The 22,456-nt window shown below is 53.6% G+C and overlaps 2 protein-coding genes and 1 long non-coding RNA gene across 3 annotated transcripts in view; 2 read left to right on the top strand and 1 right to left on the bottom strand.

The window, feature by feature from the left end:
* Nucleotides 1–2,274, top strand: part of ARRDC1 (arrestin domain containing 1) — a 38,109-nt gene extending 35,835 nt beyond the window's left edge. The window contains exon 8 of the mRNA XM_064468606.1: nucleotides 366–2,274. Within this exon, the coding sequence (XP_064324676.1) occupies nucleotides 366–430 (65 nt within the window). The 3' untranslated portion in view covers nucleotides 431–2,274. The remainder of the gene's footprint in view (nucleotides 1–365) is intronic.
* On the bottom strand, nucleotides 2,055–6,876 carry LOC135316194 (uncharacterized). Its single transcript, XR_010375631.1, has 2 exons — nucleotides 6,718–6,876; nucleotides 2,055–5,983 (listed from the first exon to the last, which is right to left on the bottom strand). It is a non-coding gene; the product is annotated as an uncharacterized LOC135316194 (long non-coding RNA).
* A 1,736-nt stretch (nucleotides 6,877–8,612) lies between these two features.
* The window catches only part of LOC104052160 (histone-lysine N-methyltransferase EHMT1-like), a 124,114-nt gene continuing 110,270 nt past the window's right edge, over nucleotides 8,613–22,456 (top strand). The window contains exon 1 of the mRNA XM_064469045.1: nucleotides 8,613–8,672. Within this exon, the coding sequence (XP_064325115.1) occupies nucleotides 8,652–8,672 (21 nt within the window). The 5' untranslated portion in view covers nucleotides 8,613–8,651. The remainder of the gene's footprint in view (nucleotides 8,673–22,456) is intronic.

Below are 22,456 nucleotides of genomic sequence, written 5' to 3'. Positions count from 1 at the left end.
ATGTCACTTCAGCCCTGGCTTGGGGCACACGGAGCAATGGTCACGTATGATCTGGAGGTGTTGGAGTGCATGAAGATGCTTGTGAAAGAAGGGGAGGAATAGAACAGGACTTAAAAGCAGCACTTCAGACCCCTGTAGGCATCAGGACAGGGATGGGACTGGCTGGCTCCAATTCTGCATATGCACACACAAACCCCGTATATTTCAGCGGGGCAGGTTGCAGGGTCCTGGGGAGAAAGTGCCTGCATGCCTGACGTGTACATGTTAGCAGTTTGCTTTCCTCTGCACGGAGTTACATAGACTGGGGTAAAGGGAACCTCCCAAACACCCACCATAACTGCTCTTATTCTTTCTTTCCCCCACAGAGGCGCCTCCATCCTATGAGCAGAGCTGCAGCAGTGCCAACTCCAGCATCAGCAATGGCAACTAGCTTCCCCTGCTTCGAGTCCTGCTGGCACTGCCCACCCCCAGGCGCCATGGTTCACCTGCCTACTGCAAAGTCTGGTACAGCACAAGGCGTCTTTTTATATCTCTGGCTGCTTGGTGGGGTAAATGGCACATCCCGGCCCAGGCTTTTTAAGTCTCTTAAGGGGTGGGGAGGAGGGGAACAAAAAGGGCAGCCAGAGCAGCCTCTGTGTGTGTGTGTGTGTAGGAGAGGTCTGGGAAACTGAACCGCCTCCTGCTGCTGCACCAAGTGCTGGAGAACTGGTTTTGCCCCAGGGATGCCCTCTGCAGCAGCCTGTGTTTAAAGTACTGTAGTCAACACTAACTGCTTTACTATCAAAGCACCTGCGATGCCTTATCTGAAATGCTCCTGACTTGGCATGTCTCCACTGTAGGTGAAGGCTGGGCTGTGTGGACTTTTGCTTCTCTTTTAGGGGCCATGTGCTCTCCAGTAATGGTTTTGACAGCCTTTCCTCCTTGTCCTCATAGGTCCTAAGGGTAGCTGAAACAGGAGGTTTCCTGGAGTAAGCAGGTTCAGAAGGACCAGGACACTTAAAAAGCCAAAAGCACAAGCCCTCGCTATACCTGTGTGGGGTGAGTGACCGGCAGCCTCTGGTCTTCTCGCAGTGGGCTGCACCGCTGCCTGTAGGCGGTGAGAGGAGAGCAGGCTCTGGCAGCCGGGAGCTCGCTGGGGCAGTTGCTCATAGCCCAAGAGGCCCCGGAGAGCCCAGTGTTACTGTGGGGTGCCCACCAGCCACCTTCTGGCCTTTTTCAGCAAGGGCGACTTTTCTCTGAAAAGCCCTGTAGGACAGAGTCCATCCCTGCTTGCTGCCAGACTGCAGCGCCCAGGATGAACCGCGCTAGTCAGCCTGCAGGCAGGGGGACCGGATCCCCCATGTCCCACCTCCTACCCCTGCAGGGTGCCCTCTCCATCCCAGCTGCCTCTGGCAGGCCTGAATTACCTGACAATCAAGTTAGAAAAGTCTGTCTGATGCTACCTCTGAGTCTGCCCAAGGACCCTGTCCGTGGAAGCCCCCTCCTCTGGGCCGACCCTCCTGCGAGGCTCAGCCTGATGTCTCTCGCAGGAGCGGTCAACGCTGCTGAGCCAGCGTGTGAGGGTGCTTGGCCTGGGGACTGCGCTTTCTGCGAGCTGGTACTGGTTTTACCGCCTGTCTCCTGAGCCACCTCTTGAGCCACAGCAGGATGCAAAAATGAGCGAGTGGGAACACAAACTGCTCCGCCTCATTTGCAGCCTCCGCTGGACCTGGCAGGTCAGGGGAAGAAGCTGGTGGATGTAAAACATTTTTCTTTTGCGCCTTTTTTTCCCCCCCCCTTGTTTAGCTTTTCTTAGTATTGACTGCCCAAGCTGAGGAAACCACAAACCAGATACTTAAGAGCTGCAGGCATCCAGCCACGGCTGAAACTGTGGACTTGCAGACCGTTGGCACCTCTGATCATTGGTCTCGGCGCTGCCTCACGCTGGGCGGGCAGTATCTAACAAACCTGTTAGGAGCACTACAGCCTCTGCCTCCTCCTTTTAGTCCGCCTCTGCACGCCCTTGGCAGGCAGCTGGGGACGAGCCCTGCTTTGCACTCTTTCTTTGCAAATGCTTTTTATTATTTTTTTTTTTAAGTGTTGAACTGCTTTAAGGCTAGTGTAGAGAAGGTGCTGTTCTGAGCAGTGCTGGCACAACATGCACCAATGTTGATAGAATGATTGTCATTGTCCCTGAATATATATATATATATATGAGATGAAGTTCTGTTTTTAATGATTGAATTCATAAATACAAATTTTAATGCTGTATTTAATAAATTATTCTGAGAGAAATGCTGTGCTTTTTCATCCATTTCTGATGCTTATCCATGTGCCTGTTCATGCCAAATCAGGAATGCACCTTGCTGATTTCTTACAAAACAAGGCAAGTTTTTTGCTTTCCCCAGGAAGGATGGTGACTTCTGCCAAGGCGGCTCGGGGAAGACAAGCATGGTGCAGCCTGGCTGCAGCTTGTAGTCCCAGATGGTTAGAGGGAGTTTGGCACCATGTGGGCTCTGCTCTGGAGAGAGAGCAGCCCCTGCACTGCTGCTTCCCTGGCCCTGTGTCCTGAAATTTGACAAACCCTGTGGTTTGTCCGAGTGGCCCACGGGCCTTGGGCAGAGCTCTCTGCTGTCTGACGGGAGAGCTGGGCTGCTGGGGAGGAAGGGCAGAGTGGGCTCTCCCTTCAGGAGCGTGGAGGTGGAACAGCCACGGTCTGGCTGGAAGGGCTGGAGACCCCCAGCCCATGCCCTCTCCTAAAGAGCCATTTGGAATAAACTTGAAAATGGAAGAAGGCTCCTCCCCACACCCACAGTTTGGTGATACCATGTCTGAAGCATGTAGGTGTTGCCTAAATGCTGGCATTGCCAGTAGCCTGAGGTGGTATCTGTGCCTCAGACAAGGATCCTTCTTCACCCTCTGCTCAACTTGTGCTGCCCAGCTTTTATCATTTAAGACTCCCCTTTGCCTGGTGGTCTGTGCCTGCCATGAAAAGCATTCTTGATACACCCGGAGTCAAAGGTAGGGGCTTGTTTGTTCGTAATGGTAGGTCTCTTCCCCAGAGCTCTTCCTGTTCCTCCCAGTTAGTTGAACCTGTTTTGCCTGGCTCAGCCCATAGCTCTTGTGGTCTTCCTTGCTGTTGGCAGTACATGTTCCTCCTTTCAGGAGGCAACTCCCTTCCGCACCTCTGGAAAAATGCCTGTGAGCTGTCAGTGCTTTGGGACGTGCTTTGTTGGGCTTCAGGCTCCTGGCCCTGCCGGGGTCGGGGAGAGGCAGCCCGCGCCGGGATTCCCAGTCCCTTGGTCTCCATCCCTGAAGCTGAGCTGCTGGTGACATGTCCAGCCCGTGTTCCTTGGCTGGAAAACTTGAACGCTGACTAGTTACTGTGGCCAGAGCCACTGGGATACCCTTCTAGACCCCCAGCCAGGGTCTGTCATCCTTGTTTAACCTTTACAGTTGGGAATGCACCGTTCATGGAGGAGGCTGTGGAGAGGAGAGGCCAGCTGTACCTCACACAGCTGTGTTGTGCCCTGCAGCTCTGCAGTGCTCCCGTGCCCCTGAGCTTGCTCTCCCAAATTATATTTGCTATGAACTACTAGCACCTCTTGCTGTACGTGGGGTCGTCTTTGCAACATTTAAGGAAGAGAGGTTTTCAGAAACCACTAGATGCTTTGTCTGGTGGAAAAGAATGTCATACACTACGTCCCAAAAAAGAGCTGGTTGGCTGAGACAGTATTTGTCCAGGTCTTTGCCACTGAAGTGGATACCAGTTCTGCCATAGTTTCAACATTAGTATTGCTTGAGATGAAGCATGTAATGAGGACAGCAGCGTACAACTGAATCTGCAGAGCTCGCCATAGAATCTTTGAAAGGATGTTGGAGAAATATTTAAGTAACTTAGACCAGTTTATGTTTGGGCTTACCTTCCTATAGCTCATCTGAGAAAATGTAGGTAGAAGATTTATTTGCTGGTGAGGAGTGTCCTTTTCCACTGGCTGCTGTGGACGGAGCAGGAAGGCGTCAGAGCTAGACCTCATGGTGGTCCTCATTCGTTCGGATGCTAGGGCTGGGCACGCACAGCTCCCGCGGGGAGAGGCCTCTCTGAGCTGCGAGGTGGCTCTGGCCAGGGTGCAGCAGGTTATCGCCCTCCGCGTGTCTCTGAGCAACCTCGCTGTTGTGCAAGCGGACAGAAATAACTGGCAAAGGGCTGTGGTTTTCAGCCTTCCTGCCCAGCCTTGCCTGTCCCCCAGTGCCGCCGCAGGGAATCGAAGCCTGACACAAAGAGTTTGTCTTTCACGGACCCATCTGAAACAGCCCAGGACTGCAGGGTGGAGGAGTTAGGCTGGCTCTTCTTAAAGCTGCCCGCGGTTGTGGCCTCGGGGTATACGAGTACTTTGGATGAGCGCGACGGGGTAAAACCAATGTCTGGGTGTGAGCGTGGTCCCCTTGGGAGCGGGCGAGTGGACGGTCCCTCTGTCCTCTGCCTCGCTGCTGTCTCTCTTCTCTGCAGCCTCTCTGGCTTCAACCATTTTATGTCCTGGGGACTTCCTGCAGGCCCTGGGTCCTGCCTCTCTCTCTGAGCTCTGGAAAAAAGAGGGGAAAAAAGCCCCTTTTTTTCCAAACCCAGCTCTGGGTAAAAAACTTCAGCGCACAGGAAAGAATTCAAATTCCTGGCCCAAGTTTGTACACAATTGTTTTTTGGTTTTGTTTGAAATGGGGCGGGGAAGTGGTGGGGTGCGCGTGAAGCTTGTGAGCTAATTGTTTCCAAACTCGGCATTCAATGGAAAATACCAAAAATATCGTGTCCTTTTTTTTTTTTCCCTGCTGCTTCATTTTTTGTCCTTCATGGTTTTGTTCTTGTCCAGCTCTGCACATGTGCCGCCTCCATATTTTTGGCTTTTTCATTGTTGTTTGTGTCCTACTAAACTCCGCTTTGGCACCTGTCATCCCACTGCCTGCAGAGGATGGGGAACGGGGAGATGAGGGACGCAAAGGGTCGTCTTTTTGTTGGACAGAGATTCTTTTTTAGCTTTCCACTGAGCTTTCAGTAGTTTTGTAAAAGTAAATACTTTCTGCTAGGAAGTTTTCCTGTTGAGCCAGCACAAGAGAGGCGATAAAGGGTGTTCTGGGGTCTGCTTCGTTTTTATTCTGTATTTTTAAGTATTCCCAAACTCTGCAACAGGAACGTCCCATCCCTCTTCCCCATGAGAGACTGTTGGGGTAAAACCCTCAAAACTTGTGCCCTTTCTTGTACCAATACTCGTGGCTGTAATTCTTTATTCCTGTGGTTCTCTTTAGAGATTTTTGGGGTTTTATACAACAATATTTGTGGCGGCTCTGTACAACCTAAGACTTCTGCGCAATTTATTACTGGGTTTTAAAATGTAAACTAGCAGTTTTACATGTTTATCACAGCTTCTGGGGAGTATTTTTGTCCTGCGTTTTAAACCACCAAATGTAAAGAATGGAAAAATGTAAATAAAGATCTGCTTTTGTAAGACCGTGGGTGCTTTTGCTGGGGGTAAATGCGTGATGAGCATCACCTGTACGCTGAGACCTGCCGGGAGGGCCTGGTACAGCGGGCGGGAAGCGGCTCCTGGCTTTCAGAGGAGGCACCCGTGCCTGCAGCTGAAGCTCAAAAGCTGATTTATAGCCAACGCTAAAGCAAAGCCATGTCTCCTCCAATGTAGTGGGTGACTGTTGGGGTGGGAGAACACTGGTGGGGTGACCAAATCTGTCCCTCGCTCCCGTGATGGAGAAAGGCCCAGCTGGAAGGCCCCTTGCTCACAGCCGGAGGAAGCACTGGCGCGGTTGGGTTGTTCTCTTCCTGCTGGCAGGAATCCCAGGATGTGGAGGTCCGTCCCTGCTCGCCCTGCTCAGTGCGGGAGAGGGCGATGTCAGCCTGGCCGGAGCCGCCATGGCGAAGCTGCTTGCTGGCTCCTCGCTGCCGGGGGCTGGGGCCCCGTCCCGGCTCCACAGCTCTCCTCAGGGCTCGCAGCAGCTGCTTCAGGAAAATGGGGAGTTTGTTGTAAAACCAATCTCATCCTCACTCTGCTCGCGTTAATTAGTGCGTGAGGACGAGCTGGTGGAGCTGCAGGGTTGAAGGTGGGACGAGAGCCGTGGCAGGTGGCGATGGGCTGCGAGGGCTCGGCGCGTTCCTGGTTATTTCTCCTTCTTGTGGGAGCATCTTCCCTTCCCGATGGCCCAGGAAGGTTTGTCCTGGCGACTGCTACGTCCCTGGCTCCAGCTGAGAAGGACGAGCCCCAGCAAATAGAAGGGGAGAGGTGCCACCAGACCCCTGGCCTGATCGGCCGCCCGGCCTCACCAACCTCCCTCTCGCCCCCGTCCCCAAGGTGTGAGGGTCCCTGCGGGCCCTGGCTCCTGCTCGTGTGCTGGTTTGCAGGAGCAGGGCTGCGGGCGGGGGGTTCCCTCCCTCCACCCCCACCTCCCATGCCAAGCTGAGCATCCCCAGCGCAGGACGGTGGCGATGTTCCACGGCGATGCCAGCCCTCGCTGGAGCCCGGGCCTCCCCGACGCGCCTTTTCGAGGTGCTGGTGGTTCTTTGTGCAGGGAATATTCCCTCCACCTCCGAGGAGCAGAGGGGGATGGACTCCCACCCGTACCACCACCCTCCTCAGCTCTGTCCGAGGCAGGGAGCCATGGGTGGGACCCCCGGGAGGTCCCCACGCAGCGGGAGGCACCGGAGGGGCCACGGTAGGGGCTGCGGGGGAACGTTACCTTGGCCCTGCAACAGCTGCCGGCCCACGGCGGTGTTCCCTGGGGAGTTAATGCCTTTGCTGCTGCTGACCGGGGCTGGGGGCTGCGCCGGGGGGCTGAGGCGGGGCGGAGGGCAGGGCAGGGCGCGGCGCTCCCCCGCCCGGCGCCCCCCGGCCCGGGCCCGCCTCAGGTCCGGGGACTCTTATTTTGACCGCGGCGCGGCCGGGCGGGGGCAGCCGCCGCCACCGGGCTGCGCTCGGGCGAGGCCGCTCCGCCGCCGCGGGGGTTCGTGCGGGCGGCGACAGCCCCTCTCCCCGCCGGGGGCCGCCGCCTTTCCCCTCTTGCCGTGCCTTGGGGCCGCGCCTGAGGCGCTGAGGGGTGTTTGGGGTCGCCCCCGCCAAGACCTGCCCACCCCGGCAGGCGGGGGTTGCTGCGGGGAGGCGCGGGGCGGCTGCAGGCCGGGCTCGGTGGAGGGGTTGGGGGCGTGCGTGGCTCCGCGCTGGGCTCCCCGGTGCCGGCTGTCCAGCAGCACCGAGATCGCTTTGTTGTCAAAACCTGGGCCAAATGCCGAGTTCCCCAGCTTTGCGTGGGCAGCGCTCGCCCCCCCGTGCTCCGCCATCCCCAGATCCTCCCGGTTTCGCTCCGTTTGATGCAGCGATGCCCTCTGCCCCGCAAGTGCTAACGAAGCCGTGCCGGGCGCGGCGGAGCACCCACGCTGCAAAGGTGTCGGGGCGAGAGCGGTGGTAACCCCAGCTAGAAGAGAAAGTCTCCAGCAGCAGATGGTGGCCGTGGCCGTGGCCCCTCGCAGCCGCTGCCCGCACGACTCGGAGCACGAGAGGGCAAGAGGCTCGCTGCAAAGCGAACAAAAACCGCGCGTCCGCCTGCCCGCTGCGGGGTGTCGGCGTGGGGCTGCAGGAAATCGGCCCCTGGACCCGGGGAGGGACTGTTGTTCCTCCGGTGAGCTGATAATAAATGTGTAAATTGACGTCAGGCTACTCTAAGACTCCCCTTTCCCTCCAAGAAACGAGCACTCCCCTGCCTTCTGCCCATCCCTGCATCTCCCCGGTGCCAGTGCAGTTTCCCTGGGTGGCAGCCGGAGCAGTTGTGGGGCCAAGGAGCCCTTGGAGGTGTTTATCTTCCACCCCCCCCCCCCCCCCCCTTACGGTATCTTCTGCTTTACTGAAGGGCTGTAAAAGAGCTAATTGGTTTGCAATCATGGATTTACGAGCCTGGGCATTAGGAGGGGCACGGTGGGGTTGCGGAGGGTGAAAGCAGCTATTGCGGGCGCTGGGGGTGGGAAGGGGAGCGGGGCGGCTGGGAACGGCCCCCGCCCGGGGACCCGCCGGGACAGGGCTGGGGCGAGCTCCCCGGCACCTCCATCCCCGTCCCCAGCCAAGGCGGGCTCCTAATAGCTTGTGCGCATAAAAATATCACAGAAGCGGGAGGAGTCCCACCAGGAGATGATTTGCAAAGGGTAGTTTTTCGGCAGGAGGAGGGAGGGACCCTGGCTGTGCCCGCGAGGATCTTGCACGGGTTTGGGTTTTCGGCCGGCGCTGCCGCGGCCGGGCACGCCGCAAAGTTTAGGAAACTCGTTATCCGCTGGGTTGGGAGCGGCCGGCGCCGCCGCCCTCGCCCGGCGCCGAGCTGCCGCAAAGCCCCCAGTGCGGGACTCCCGGGGCACGCAGTCCGTGGCCCGTGCGTGGAGGGCGCGGGGCCCCTGCCCCGCTCCACCGTACGGCCGATGGGTGCCGCCATGACACCGTACGGACTGGGGAGCCTCGCGGGCGCCGCCATGACACCGTACGGACCGGGGAGCCCCGCGGGCGCCGCCATGATGCCGCACGCATGCGCGGTGGCCGGCGGAGCGTCTCCATTGAGAAGAATGAGGGGAAAGGGGCGGAGCCAAGGCGTGAGGAGCCGCCGAGGGGGCGGGGCTACGCTCCGGGGCTCCGGCCATGGCCACAGTGGATGCCGAGGTGAGTGAGAGCGGCGGCGTCCATCTACCCGGGCGGGGGGAAGGAAGATGGGGGAGCGTGGAGTGGTATCGCCCAGGGCCGGCGGGTTCTGTCGGAGGCCGGGAGGGGGGCCGTGCCCCCGCCGCCCCATGGTTCAGTCCAACTCCTCTGAGGGGAAGAATGTGGGAGCTGGTGCCATTGTGTGTAGGGGGGCCCGGGACTCTGTATAAGTAACACCCCTCCGCGGTGAGTCAGTGGTATGTGCCATACAGATTCCGGGGTTCCCCCCCAATGGGAGTGAGTGCGTGTGGCGGCCGGGGGGGGAGCTGCGAGGGCGCCATCCATGTTCCGGGGCTCCCCCCCATGCGGCGGGGCGCCGGGCGGCGTTGGCGCGGCTCCATCCAGAGTCCCGGGCCTTGCGGGCGCGGCGCCGGCCGGGCCGCCGCTATGAGCCATGCAGGGTCCCGGGCGGCGGGCACGCGCCCCTTGCGGGGGCAGGCATGAGGCATGCAGGGTCCCGGGCCCGCCCGGCGGCGGAGGGGCGGCCCCGGCCCGGCCCCCGGCCCGCCCCCGGCAGCCGGGCCCCGGGCGGCGGGAGGAGGGAGGGAGGGAGGGAGGGAGGAGCCGCCGGGCCGGAGTCCTCCGCCCCCGCAGCGGCTGCCCCTGGGCCCGGCGGGCGGGAAGCGCGCCGTGAGGCGGGCTGTGCCCACGGCCAGCTCCCGGGGGGCGGCCGCGGCCTCCGGCTTTCGAGGAAAGAGGGGCCGGGCCGGGCGGGGAGCCTCGGGAGGGGAGGCGAGGCCCGGCCTGGCCTCAGGACGCGCTCCCAGCTCCCTCGGAGGCCGGCGGCCGAGGCGGCTGCCCCGCTCCCCTCCCGCGGCTGGGCCGGGCCGGGCCGGGCTGGGGCGACCCCGGGCACTGCCCCGCCGCCCCACGTCAGGCAGAAAAAGTCGCCCTTGTTGGAGACCCGATGGGTGTTGGGGGGCGAGGGGGGCTGCTGGGGAGCCCAGGGGGTGTTGGGGGGGAGAAAGGGGCTGCTGGGGAGCCCAGGGGGTGTTGGGGGGAGAGAGGGGCTGCTGGGGAGCCCAGGGGGTGTTGGGGGGCGAGAGGGGCTGCTGGGGAGCCCAGGGGGTGTTGGGGGGCGAGAGGGGCTGCTGGGGAGCCCAGGGGGTGTTGGGGGGCGAGAGGGGCTGCTGGGGAGCCCAGGGGGTGCTGGGGGGAGAAAGGGGCTGCTGGGGAGCCCAGGGGGTGTTGAGGGGAGAGAGGGGCTGCTGGGGAGCCCAGGGGGTGTTGGGGGGCGAGAGGGTGCTGGGGAGCCCTGGTGGTGTTGGGGGGCCCAGGGGCTGTTGGGGAGCCCAGTGGTGCTGGGGCTGAGCAGGGCAGGCCGTGGCAGAGGTGCCTGCGCGGGGTTTTGTTCCTGTTATCAGTTTGAAATGCACTGAGTGAGCGCTAGGTTTGAGGAAATACTGGAATTGCCTCCAAAAAATCCCCAAAGCAAATAAAGTTCGCCTTGTAGTGACATTTAGCCATAACCAGCCGGATCTGTAAGTGTCCCCAAAGAGCACAACGCACAGCTCAGCCGCCCCACGGAATCACACGAGTGGCGCGCGGAGCCGAAACACTGCACTTGCTGCGTTCCCTTACGCCAGACAAACTTTTCCCCCATTTTTTCAGAGAATATAAACTCTTTATAAGTCTGTTTGCCCTCTGGTAAACGCTGGATCGCAGCACGCCGGCTGCTGAGCCTTCACGTGCACAAAGAGAGCAGCAAGAAAATAGCACAGTGTGCATTCATACACAAACTACCGAAATAAGAGCTGGAGGTGAGCGGATGCTCTGTAACTGTAGCCAGATGCAGTTACCGATCAGCATCTCCTGGTTACACCTTACTGTTCAGGTGTGACAGGCTCTGCTGGAGCCTTTCCCAGCTTTCTGTCTGAAATACTGCGTTCTGAGGGTTGTGCTGCAGCAGGGAATGTCTGCCCTGTGTGGGATGAAGTTTGTGGCACGGCCACACAGGTGGCAACAGCAGTTCTCTGTGAAGTGCTGCAAAGACAGCTCCAATTTATTACACAGGCAAGATTCCTGTCATCTCTGGCGTTGAGCTTTGTCCAAGGCTTTCCTTACGCTTTCTATTCCATCACAACTGCATCTCAAGGCCTGATCCTGCCCGTCTCTTGTGCTTTTGAAGAGGATCAGGTGTTAATCTTGCTGTGACAGAGGAATCAGCCCTCAGGTGCTTCTGTGACTCCGTGGTCCGGTTTTGCTTTCGGCTACCTGGGTGTGATTGCTTTCAGGAGAGCGGCATGGCTGTAACCGGGGCAGGAGTTTGCCCCGTAAGTCATCAGCTCTTAATGCACAGGTTAGTCTTAACACTACAGCGGCACACCTTTTGTTTTGGGAAGCATCTCCGAGGAGTCCCGGCTGGGTCTGCTCTGTATGCAGAGCATTAAGAAACATTGCTCTTGGAATCAGGCTTAATATCCACAGATGTTGCCATGGATTATGGGGAGGGAACGGTGACTCGTTTGGAGTTTAATTCCTCCCCTCCCCCATAAACTCAGTTAAATCTGAGGCCAGATCTGCCTCTGCTTATACCCCTCTGGGGCTAGAGGGGAGGAAGTTGGTATAAATCAGGCTGGAATTTAGAGACCGGAGGAAATGCTCTTTGCTTCCCCAGTGCTTGTTGGGGAGAGCAAGGACTGACACCCACAACCGTGGTGTTCTGCTGTGTGTGAGACGGAGCAGAATCGAGGGATTATTTCACTTGGTCAGGAGAGGTGCAGAGGTGTGTTCCTGGGAGGAGATATTTGCTCTGGGCAAAGAGCTGTGTGGGAGTGGGCAGCTTGGAAGAGCGCTGTCTGTGTGTCTGGGGAGTGTCCACACTGCCTCTACAGACGGAGTTGTTGGCAGTCAGTTAACTCAAGATGAAAGTTTCTAGTATAGAATAGCTCCTTGCCAAACCTTAGTGTTGGTGGGTGAGGGAGAACCTTTAGCACCAAGATCTTCATGTCTTCTGAGCTGTGAACTTCAGTGGTTATTCTCTTCTGGCTGCCTTCCTTGGAGGCTGCTCCAAGTAAACTCTGTGCTTTGGGAAATGGGTGAGCTGCCAGGTAAGTGGCCGTGCTACAGTCATTAGGTGCAACAACCACTTTGCTGCAGGTTTGCTCTTGGGTTTCTTCAGCAGGATTCTTGTATCCAGTCTGGTTTGGTGCTTTTACTTACTTCTGACCTACTGTGAATGCAGCACTAAAGATCAAAGTTTAAGGAATTGAGTTTGTCTTGCTCAGCCAGTTTTATGATAGTGCAGATTCATTGAATGTGACGCTGCTACTCCAGTTTGCATCAGTTTAGTGAAGAGAATCAGCTGACCCTGTGTTTGTGTGTTTCCTAAAATGATTGTTTGGTGTGAGCTTGAAAAGGGAGGTTTCAAGCCACGATGGTTTTCCTCAGGCTCGTGCTGACCTCAGGAAGGCTGGTGCCTGCATGCTAAGCAGGAAGCAAGGTGTGTGTGTGGCTTCGAATGAAGTGGTTCCCTTCAAAAGTCACACTGCATTTTTCATAATTTTTTTTTTTCCTCCTATCTGTTCTGATCTGTAACATCTTTTTTTCTGGAGATGCAGCTTTGATCTTTAAAGTGAAGAGGCGGCGTGCAAGCCACATAGGGGACAGATTTCCCCACTTCTCAGCACCCTCAGCCGAGGCCGGATCTCCGACGAGTTCAGCACCCAGTGGCTTCCCACATTTTAGAGGCGAGGACTCAACAGGCTGAGCAGTTTCGCAAATCAGGCTCGCGGTGCTAAGGCTTTGCCCTGGCTTTGATCCTTGCTCTCATCCCCTCAGCCAGCTGGTGCCGGGAGCTCTGTAGGCAGCCCTCCGCCTGTTCAATGAACTCCCTACTGGATTAAGGGGCAACATTCACTCATGTCAAAGCGCTTCCTCCTCACGGGTCCCTAGCTGGAAGGAGGTTGCTGTAATAGGCCACCGAGTGCAGGAGCGATAATAGGAAAAGCCAGGACCTAATGAGCAGTGCCTTTGAGCAGTGAGCACGTAGATGACTTCTTCAGTTTCCCACTTTCTGTTTTGCAGGTGACGTTCCAGTGCTTCTTTCAGGCCTGCCCTGCCCTTCCTCCTCTCTCATTTACTCCTGCCAGCTGGTATCGCAATGAGGAGAGGGCTTTGCTTTCCCCGGGCTGTTGCTTTTAATACAGAGTATGTTTCAGTAAGCTACATCAGGAGACCCTGGTGCATTTTAGACCCCATCATCTCTCCTCCTTTGTGAGCTGTGTGGAAGCCTGCATGTTTTGATGGCTGCAGGACAGCTGCTTTTCTCACTCGCCTTAGTGCAGTGACGTATGTTGATACTACGTTGACACGAACGCAGGAAAAAGACGTGCATTCCCAGTTGTGTTCGATTTCTTCTGGGGTATCAACCTTAACATAGTTTGCAACATTTTAGCTGCATCTTTATATGAAGAAAGGAGTTTTTTCCCCTCTCTGATGCTAAACACCTAGTATGGAGAGTTTATAACTTTATCAGTTAGGGGCTTTTGCACGAGGGTTACTTCATTAACTTGTTAAAATTGCACGCTGCCCTGCCCGTGACAAAATTTCCCACGTGTCAAATGGATACTAACATTTACTTTCCTGCCATGAATTCTCGCAGGCTGAGCAAGCTCCGGGCTAGCAGAGGCTGTTTGGGAACTCATCCTTTTCTTCTGTTTAGGCCAACTTTAAATAATAACAGAATGGGCAAGTATGACTTCTGAAGTTTTAATAAAGCCTTAAAAGTGCCCTTCAGTTGTGTTAAGCTAATGTGGCTGAGGCAACATGACTGAAGAGAGCATCTGAAGAACATTTTGTCAGTCAAGGCAGAATCAAACGTTTATATTTTAAAAAGAGCTCTTCCAATATAATTATGCTTGCTGGAGAGGATGATTTTTCATTTTTTCTTGCTGAAATAGTCATGCTAATAAAAGTCCTTGCTGTGGATGCAGCTATATTAGTTTAGAGGTGATTTTAGACCAGGGTAGCTTATTTTTTGCTTTCCAGAGTAGAGGCTTGGTCTACATTTGAGAAGTTTTGCCTGCTTAGTTATCTGCCCACGAATGCAATGAAATTGCTCTCCCTTCCACCATAGCTATGTCAGCAGAAGTCCTGGTAGAGATGCAATTACCAGCAAAAAACCCAACAACAACAAGAAAAACAAACAAACAGCTCTTCCGTGGAGGGAGCTGATTCGAGCTGTGCTGGCAGATAGAGCTGGATGGGCACTCACCTTGCAAACAGCTGTGCCAGCTGATGGAGGCATTAGCATCCCTTAGCGGTTCATTGCCGCGAGCAGAGTGACGTATGGTACCCTGGGGTATCACGCTTCCAAAGGTGCACGAGAGCAGCTGATATCGAAATGATTAGGGACTGATACTGTTGCGTTGCCACTGATCCGAAACGCTAGGCTGGGGCCTTGCTCTTCATCAGCTTGCCTGGCATTTTGTGGTCTGTCTCTTCCCCTTCTGAAGCTGGGGCAGTGCAGCCAACGTGGCCTCTCTGCTCCAGAAGTGGCCTGTGGAGGGGAGGGCAGCAGGCCGTATTACTCCCGCGTTTCCCCTCTCACAGGAAAGTGCTTGGAGCAGAGCACAACTGGAGCCGATGGTTTGGGTCAGTGGGTCCCAGAGAAGGAGGAGGTAAGGGGGTTATGTTTTGTGCAGGACTGTGAGAGGTTCAAGGGGTCTGTTTGAGTGCTTCAAGAGACATTTTGCTGGAGATTTTTCCTTCCTTGACAGTTGTGGAAGGCAAAGGTTGCCGCCGAAAGGCTCACCTAGTTGTCTGTGTCTTGGGTGGATCAGGGAGAAGCCGTGTGAGTCCATCCTCCCTCAGTGTGTGGGCAGGCAAGTCCTGCTGGCGATGGCTGGTGGCTGGTTGAAGGGGTATAGTAAATGCGGCAGGGAGTGGAAGAGTTTGCTGGAGCCCTGCTGGCTTAGCTGGGCTGCCAGGCTCTGTGAAATGCGTATAAACCCAGAATAAACTGTATTTATAAAAGCGCTTGATGCTGGTATTGCTGTGTCTAAAATAGAAAGGCTTTCCTGCTTTTAATTAAAAATTTCTAGCGAAGGCAAAGTATCAAGGACATCCAGCGTATCCTCTTTTCAAATAGGAGGCATTCTCCCAAGAGGATTCCTGTTTTCTTAATGCCCAGCCTGGTCCCCACCGTTGTCTTGCTGTCTGCCTCCACACCAGCTCGTTTTGCCCGAGTTTACGCTTAAGATAGCTTGGCTCCACGGAGGAGTCACCATTCATACACGCTGCCTGACATAGACTGCAGGCAGCTGCTGAGCAAGGTGAGCTGACACCGTGTCGGGATGAGCTACTTGTGTGTACGAGGGACTCGCTTGGGGCTGGAGGTGGGCTATTAAATATTAAATCCATCCTTTTCAACGTCATATCTCCTTCTCAAGGGAGAGCTCTCGGAGGCAGTGGTGAGCAGTGTCAGTTCAGGACAGGGAGATGGTGAGTGGGATGGACTGGTAGAGCAGAAAATTCAGGTCCACTTCTGTTTGCATACGGCTAATCTTCCTGCAGAGACAGCACACGGGAGAGGGAGGAAATTTGCAGGTGGTGCAGCTGGGGAGGAAGTAAATACAGAGCAAGATAACTGAGTTGACACGGATAAACTCAAAGCCAGGTAAGTGACTGAGCCCCTTTGTTACAGAGAAATGCAAAATGTCCCTGTATGCAAATGCAAACGGGGATATACCTGTATGCAAATGCAAACAGGGGTAAAAATAATCAATGTGATTATAGCTTCTTGGGTCAGCTAGGCCACTACCAGGAGGCGGTTATGAGCTTGCCGTGGCTACTGCACTCAAAACCAACAGCAGAGAAGCAGGGAACTGAACAAATCGAGGTGAGTGGAGGTAACGGTGGTGCCCAGAGACCACACAGCAGGCCCATTACCTGTGATCTGGGGCAAAGTATTTGAGCCAAGTCCAGGAGGCTTGTGATGCTGCAGAAAAAAGTGCCTGCTTGTGCTTGCGCTTGTTGCTAAAAAGAAGAGGAACATGGTGCTTATTGCTTCTGAGAACGAGGGCAGCCAGGCTGAATGTGATGGCTTGAGCCATCCACAGAGGCAAAGGGAGCGCAGCACGAGAGCACAGGCACCCCCGTGGAGAGGGAATTGAAGTCCAGGTGTCCGAACTGAAATATGCTGTGCTTTGGCCTCGGTTATGTTAAGAGAAAAAGTTTATGCGTTGTTCGGAGTGCTGCTTCAGATTTTTAATTAATTTTAGCACTCGAGTGTAGATGTGGACAGATGTATGTTGCATGTTAACTGGCAAAAGGGAACCCTGGGCTCCCCAGGGCTGTTGGCCATGACCTGCTGATGCATTTGAATACAGCCCTGAGTGCAGTGAAATACATTCCCCCCCCCCCCGTCCTTTTAAGCACGAGCTCCTGGATTCTTGAGAATCTCATGTACCTTCTTCCTCTCCAGTCCCACATTTCTAGGCCTTGAAGTTTCAGAGGAAGTTTTAATAGGTAATTTCTGCCAAAGGCTCAAAGCCAGAAGGCAAATTACCCAAATGTTTATCCAACTTCAGTGGTAATTGGGGATGGTTCATACTGCTGACCCAGAGCATTCAGAAGCTATAGTCAGGTTCTCTCAACAATCGTACTGTTTCAAGAAGTGGGAAATTAAACGTGCACATGGTAGAAGACTTAGAAAGGATTAATGGGTTTCAAAATTACATGCTTCATCCAGCTGTTGATTTGGGAATTGAAAGTATGCCTGTCGCAGTATCAGGAGGTAGTTATTGAAACGTGACGCTCGTTAGTGTCTAGTGAATGCAAATGCCCGAAGGCCCTTGCCTTCGAAGCTGTGTGTGCCTCCAAACTGGCTAAAGTTTTTGATGCTGCGTTAGCTCAGCCCAGCTGTGAGCAGCTGGACACCAAAGCCATATGTATTTTTTTACTATTTCTTCCCTGGAGTTTAATTTATCCTCTCTTGATTATCTCAGTTCCGGGGTGTTACCCAAGGCATGTTTTGATGCTGCGTTTGGCTGAAGTTGATTCCCTGTGAGGTTTGCTTTCAGCACGTGGAAGGGACCTGCGGGAGGGCGCTGGAGGCTGGCAGCGCCACGCAGCTCGAGTCAGCCCCGCACGCCCCGCGATCGCCAGCCACGTCTGTGCTAGCACAGGGTGCAGGGGAGGGTTTGGGGGCTGGAGGGGCAGCGCCTCCACCTTGGAGGTCATCAGGACCTGCACTAAATAGGAGATGGGTGTTTAAGTCCCTTGTGTTTTTGGGACCTGAGAAATTAACTTAGTTTTTTGATGCCTTTCTTACGTTCAAGGGGGAAGGTAGCAAGTTTACACCCCGTTAAACGTGGTTTTATCAGTGTGAAGAAGAAAGTATCTGTATTTGGGAGATAAAAGCATGAACAATCAGGCTGCGAGCTGGTTTCTATGATTCCATCCAGTATCCTGTTGGCCTGCAAGTTTGAACGTAAACCTCCAGATTATGAGAACATAAAGCACGAGTCTAAATATTTTATTAATTGAGGAGCATTATTAATATTTGATAGATTAAATCAACACCCAGAAGGCTTTGCAAAGAGCACCACTGCTGAACTGGTAACCAAGACATTAGGGGTTTTTAATTGCAACCTTGTTTGTAATAGCTTTTGTCAAATCTGTGTTTTAAATGTTAAGGATCCGTGAATTCCATACCTTGGAAATGCTTTTGTTCTTTGGATTAGAAAGGGTATTTTTTCGTGCTGCTAGGATGCATTGTTTCAAACTGGTACTTCAATGCCTCCTTAATATGCACAGATGATTGTTTATAAGAGGTGTCCTATAGGACCTGGAGATGACATCTGGAATAGTTAATCTTTTTTGCCACACTTTGAGGAGAAACAGCGAATGTTCCTTTAAAGATGGCCTTCAGATGAGATGCAATATTTACTCTTGCTGTAGTGCCAGATCCTGTGGCTTTCAGAGCGTGTGTGGAGAGGCGAGGTGAAGAGCCATGCTGTCTTTTAATCAACATCCCCCTGTACCAGGGAGACGCCACCAGTGAGCAAACAAACTGCTACTGAGCACATTTGCTGAAGATTCGCCTGCTTTGACTGTTGAGAATTTACACTGGGGAGAGGTTGGCACAGCCTCCAGCTTGCATCATTTGAAAAGGCCAGCGAGGGGGGATCATATTCTGTCTTGGTTATTTCCACTTTGTTTTCCAGTCACTGCAGGTTTTATTTCCCATCTTTTTTAAAGATTTAGACCAGGTGTCTGTCACACACAGCGTACTCCGTGCCTAACTCCCACATTTTTGGGATTTCTTTGTCGGTGGGTTTTATAGTCTCCTTCCCTGTTGAAAGTACCCTTCATGCTGGTGATAGGGTTATGTTCTTGGGTTTCTAAGAGTTTAGCACCTTTTCTCATGCAGCTCTTTGTTGACAGCACAGTGGTCTTAATCATTTATGGCTTTTATTAAAAACTGATAGGTTTGATGTCTTCTCAAATCCACACCTCTAGACTACCCTCATGGATGCTGTTTTATAGACATAATTTATCTTCTGCCCCTGTGTGACAGCAGACTAAAATTTTCCCTACCGCTGTGGATGCAAATGCCGGTGCTTTATGCAATTACAAGATGCACGTTAGGTTGCTGTTGCTGCTGTTTGTCCTGCAGTTGTGGCTCGAGGCTGCCTTCAGCAATGACAGGAGACACGAAGATCCTCCTCGCCCCCAGCCAGCGTGCAGGCTTAAATGTGGGTCCTGGTGTGATCCCAGAGGCAGCCTGGCTGTGGGTGATGAGGAATGAGGGTGATTTGTCTTGGTCTGAGGCTTGGCTATTGCTAGGAAGTTTTACCAGCCAACTTGCCTTTCTTCACCGGGCCTTTGTTTCCAGCCACGCTTCCGACGAAAGGCAGGAACGGCAGCTTCTCCATTGGCTGCAGGAAACCACCTCCCCATGCGGCACAAGCCCTTGAGGAACGCGCCGCGGCCGAGCGCCAGTGCGGATGCGCTCCAGTGGCAGAGCCGCGCTGGCAGCTGCGAGCCCCGGGCTCTTGCTCGTGGGGCGCTGGCTCCTGCCAAAACAGCCTCCTGCAACGGGGAGGCAGCTCGGAGGAAAAACAGCTGGGAGAGGGGATTTCCATTATCGGCTGTGAAATGCACCTAGCTGGGACATCTGGCAGCACACCGGCTTGCGCTTGCGGTGCCTCTTCGCCCAGCGAGGGCGGGCAGGCCCCGAGGAAATGGCTCGGATAGTCTCAGCAGCCTCTCAGGAGCAGGGAGGTTTGATGCGGTTCCCCCGCAGCGTGCTTGTGATCCAGCAGCACTGCTGTGTCCGCAGCTTGAAGCCGACGCAGGCTCTGTCAGCAGAGCTGTATATTTTGCAGCTGTGGCCGAAGAGCCAATTGCAGGAGGCCCCGTCGTCTACGTGTATTTATACATCAGATGCCCAGGGATATTCTAAATTTTTCTTTAAATGACAAAACCTCCACAAGTGGAAGTCGGTGTGGAGCTGCCAAGAGCTGCTCCTGATGCAACAGTGTCTGCTTTAAAAGAGAAATGTAAATGGTGACAGGAGGCCCGTGGTTCCTGCACGCGTTCCCTGATGAGTCAGATAGCTCGCACGGGGATGGTAATGCTGATGCAGTTGCTGGTTGCTGCCAAAGCAAGGAGTCCACACAAGGAGATCAGACAACAGTCCTTTTCCCTGCTGGGTGCTCATTAACATTTTCTTGCTGATGTATTATTAATTAAGCTAATTTCTATTGCCCTGTAAGTATAGGTAGTGGTGCTTTGCAAGCACAGAACATAACCTTGCTTCCCAGAGTTTCCGAAGTATGTGTTGTGCCATGTGCAAAATGAGAGTACTGGAACAACTGACTGTACAGCTGAGTATTGAAGTAAGGTACATCTCTAGGTTTTGTTTTCTTTTTTCCCTCTTACTTAGCAGATGCCCAGTTTCACGGCTGACTGGGGCTGCTGAATGTGGAGCTATATGAGCAGAGAGCTAAGGACCTGTAAATGCCCTCTATGCAGAATTAGTGCAGACAGATAATAGGACTTAAGTGCAAGGAGAGTTTGCAGCGTTGACCCTCAATAAGACAGAAGATTACATAGACTAAAGTAGAGCATTACATTAAAGAGAGTCTTGGGGCCTGATCCAAAACCACAGAAATCAGGGAAGGATTTGCCATCCACTTTGGTGAGGGCAGACGGCTTGCCCTGTACCCAAGCGCTGGGGTGGTCAGCAATTTAAACAAAAGAATCTTAAAAACTGTCCAAGCAAGGCTGGTTGGTGGAGTCTGATTATGAGATTTAGAATTTGTCCCTGTTGAAAAGCCTCTGTGCCCAAGAACGCCTTTGTAGCCTTGTTAAATGCCAATGAATTGAAATTCTGCTAATCGGCCTGGCATCGCCGTTGTGGTGCTTCGTCTACTGGGAATGCAGTGTCCTTGCTGTCAGCAGCCTGCCTGCCTTAAAGGTGCCGCCGTGCGCTGCTGGTGCCAGCGTATCTGCAGGGGAAAGGGCGTGCTGTCATCTCTGAATTTGCTATTTCAGATCAGTTTGGGATCTGCGTTTGGAAGTCCCTTGAGTCTGCTGAGACGAGGTGTGCGGAGCGGTATCGGTTGCTTTCCTGCGAGGTCTGCCAGGTGGCCTCTCCATCCCAACGCATCCCTCCATCCCTTTTGTGCTGGTAGTTTCCCTGGCGATGAGCAGAGGCTCCCACCCTCGAATGCCCCGGCCAAATGCCGTGGCTGGGTTTTGCAGTCTGGGCTGCTCTGCAGGCTTTGTAAATGCAGAATGTTAATTTTTAAGTGTACAGGTTATCATCACTGGGTAAGAGATGGCAACTTACATATGTCAAAACGTTCACTATTTTCTATGCTCTGGTTTCTGGCTTCATTCCTTGAAACCATGGGTGGACCTGATTAAGAGAAGTAGAAAACTTCTTCCAGAAGCACTTTTTTACATATGAGCTATTTGTGATCAAAGCCCGTATGACTCCAAATGTGTCCAGCACCTCTTCTTTGGACTTCTGATAGCAACATTGGACGTGATCTTGAAAATGAGATCTTTCTTGAGGATGTAATCTTTCACGTTATTCCATTTTTAAATTAGGCTAATGTATGCTGCTTCAGCCTATGCAATTATTAACAAACCTATGTGGTTGTAGCATCTACTGCACGTGCATTCTGTGCTCCTTGCTAGGAAAGATCCACTTTTGATAAACAAATCCACTTTGACAACCTGCCGCTGACTTTTCTAAAGCAAAATGTTGGGTAGAAAAGCGTCGCTTTGGCAAACTTTCCCATTTGTTTGTTTACAACTGGTGTTTTCCTGAGAATTTGCAAGAGTGTAGCAGTTGCAGCTGGAGGTTCAGGCCTAGCTTCACAGTGCGGGTAGGTGGGGGAAAGCAGAGAGGGGGCTAAGAGGGCTGCAGTTCCCCAGCAGCATCCTCTGGCATGGGCTGTGCCATGGTCACGCGGCTCAGGAGCGCCTGGCGCAGGTTCCTCCCAGCCACAGTCTGGCTGTGGCTGCATCTGGCCTTGCAAAAGCACTGGGGAAAGCTCTGCCCCACTGGGCAATTCAGCTGTTTTGGTTTTTTTTTTTAAATAAGAAAAATCCCTTAATATTTTGGCATGAATTCACAGTGCTTTCTTTTATTCTGTGCATGACAAAACCATGTGGTTACAGTCTCTTGCTCAGTCTGGGTAGGGTCTACTCCTTCATGGACTGCCATCAGAAGTTCAAGGCATGTCTTAAATCCTGCTTAAACCTCACTCTCCAGCAGATCCGCTTTGTTTGGCTCTGGGCACAAGAGTGGGAAGGAGTGTGTTATATTGAGTACTAGAAGTTAAATTGCATGGAAGGAAAATGAACCAGTATTGCTTTTTCACTGCATTATCAGAGCTTTGCGAAGGTTTGGCCAACATAGGATATGGTTTCTGTTAACTGTAAATATCCCTGCGTGTTACATCACCTGGGGGGTACAGGCAGGAGGACAGGGTTTCCTGCCTCTGCCTGACAACATCGCTTGTTCCTTGGGTTTTCAGGCACGTGTGTCTCAACGCGCTGCTCTTTCAGCGTTGTTATCTGGGAACAGTCACACACAGGCCACCTCTGCAAATGAATTTCCAGGAACACACTAATTTCCCCATTTCTTTCTACAGGAACACTTGAATCAAAATTTTTTGTATGCCTCATGTGAATTCAGGGGCTGTTTCCCCAAGCTTGGTTTTAGAGCTAATCTTCACACAGACGCTGCCATTATCTTGGTGATCCTCCCCTTAACTCACCAGCTGCACTGTGGCATTAAGCACGTCTGTCTCTCTCGACAGGAGAATGCTGTATCGCCTTGCTGCCTTTGGGCTGGGCAGCACATGGGAGGACTAGTTGAAATCTCTATCTTTTCTACTAGATCCTATGAATTGCTTATGTGACAACATCAGCTTCTCCAGGGACATGGTGCCCAAAAATCAGATAAAACCCCTCTCCTGGCCTGATAGCCCGCCATGAGTGTGCCAAGCGGTCTGTCTACCTGTGGCGTAGGTTATTTGTTTATATGAATGCCACTCGATGGAGGAATGAGCCCATGGTGCCTCTTGTAATGGTACATTGCAGATCCAAACCAGACAGAAGAGGAGCACAACTGTGTGCTGCTGAGTGCTCCGCTCTGTAATTTCATAACGCAGCTAGACAGGTAGGTTTTGATCTTGCAAACATTTACACATCTGAGTAATAATTACTAAAATGCCATAGTATTCAGCATTACGGGGAGAGCGGTTCATCGGTGACAC

Source organism: Phalacrocorax carbo, chromosome 18, assembly GCF_963921805.1.
Source record: "Phalacrocorax carbo chromosome 18, bPhaCar2.1, whole genome shotgun sequence".
Lineage (NCBI taxonomy): Eukaryota > Metazoa > Chordata > Aves > Suliformes > Phalacrocoracidae > Phalacrocorax > Phalacrocorax carbo.
Note: the sequence above shows the minus strand (reverse complement) of the source record. Positions and strands in the feature narration are given on the sequence as shown.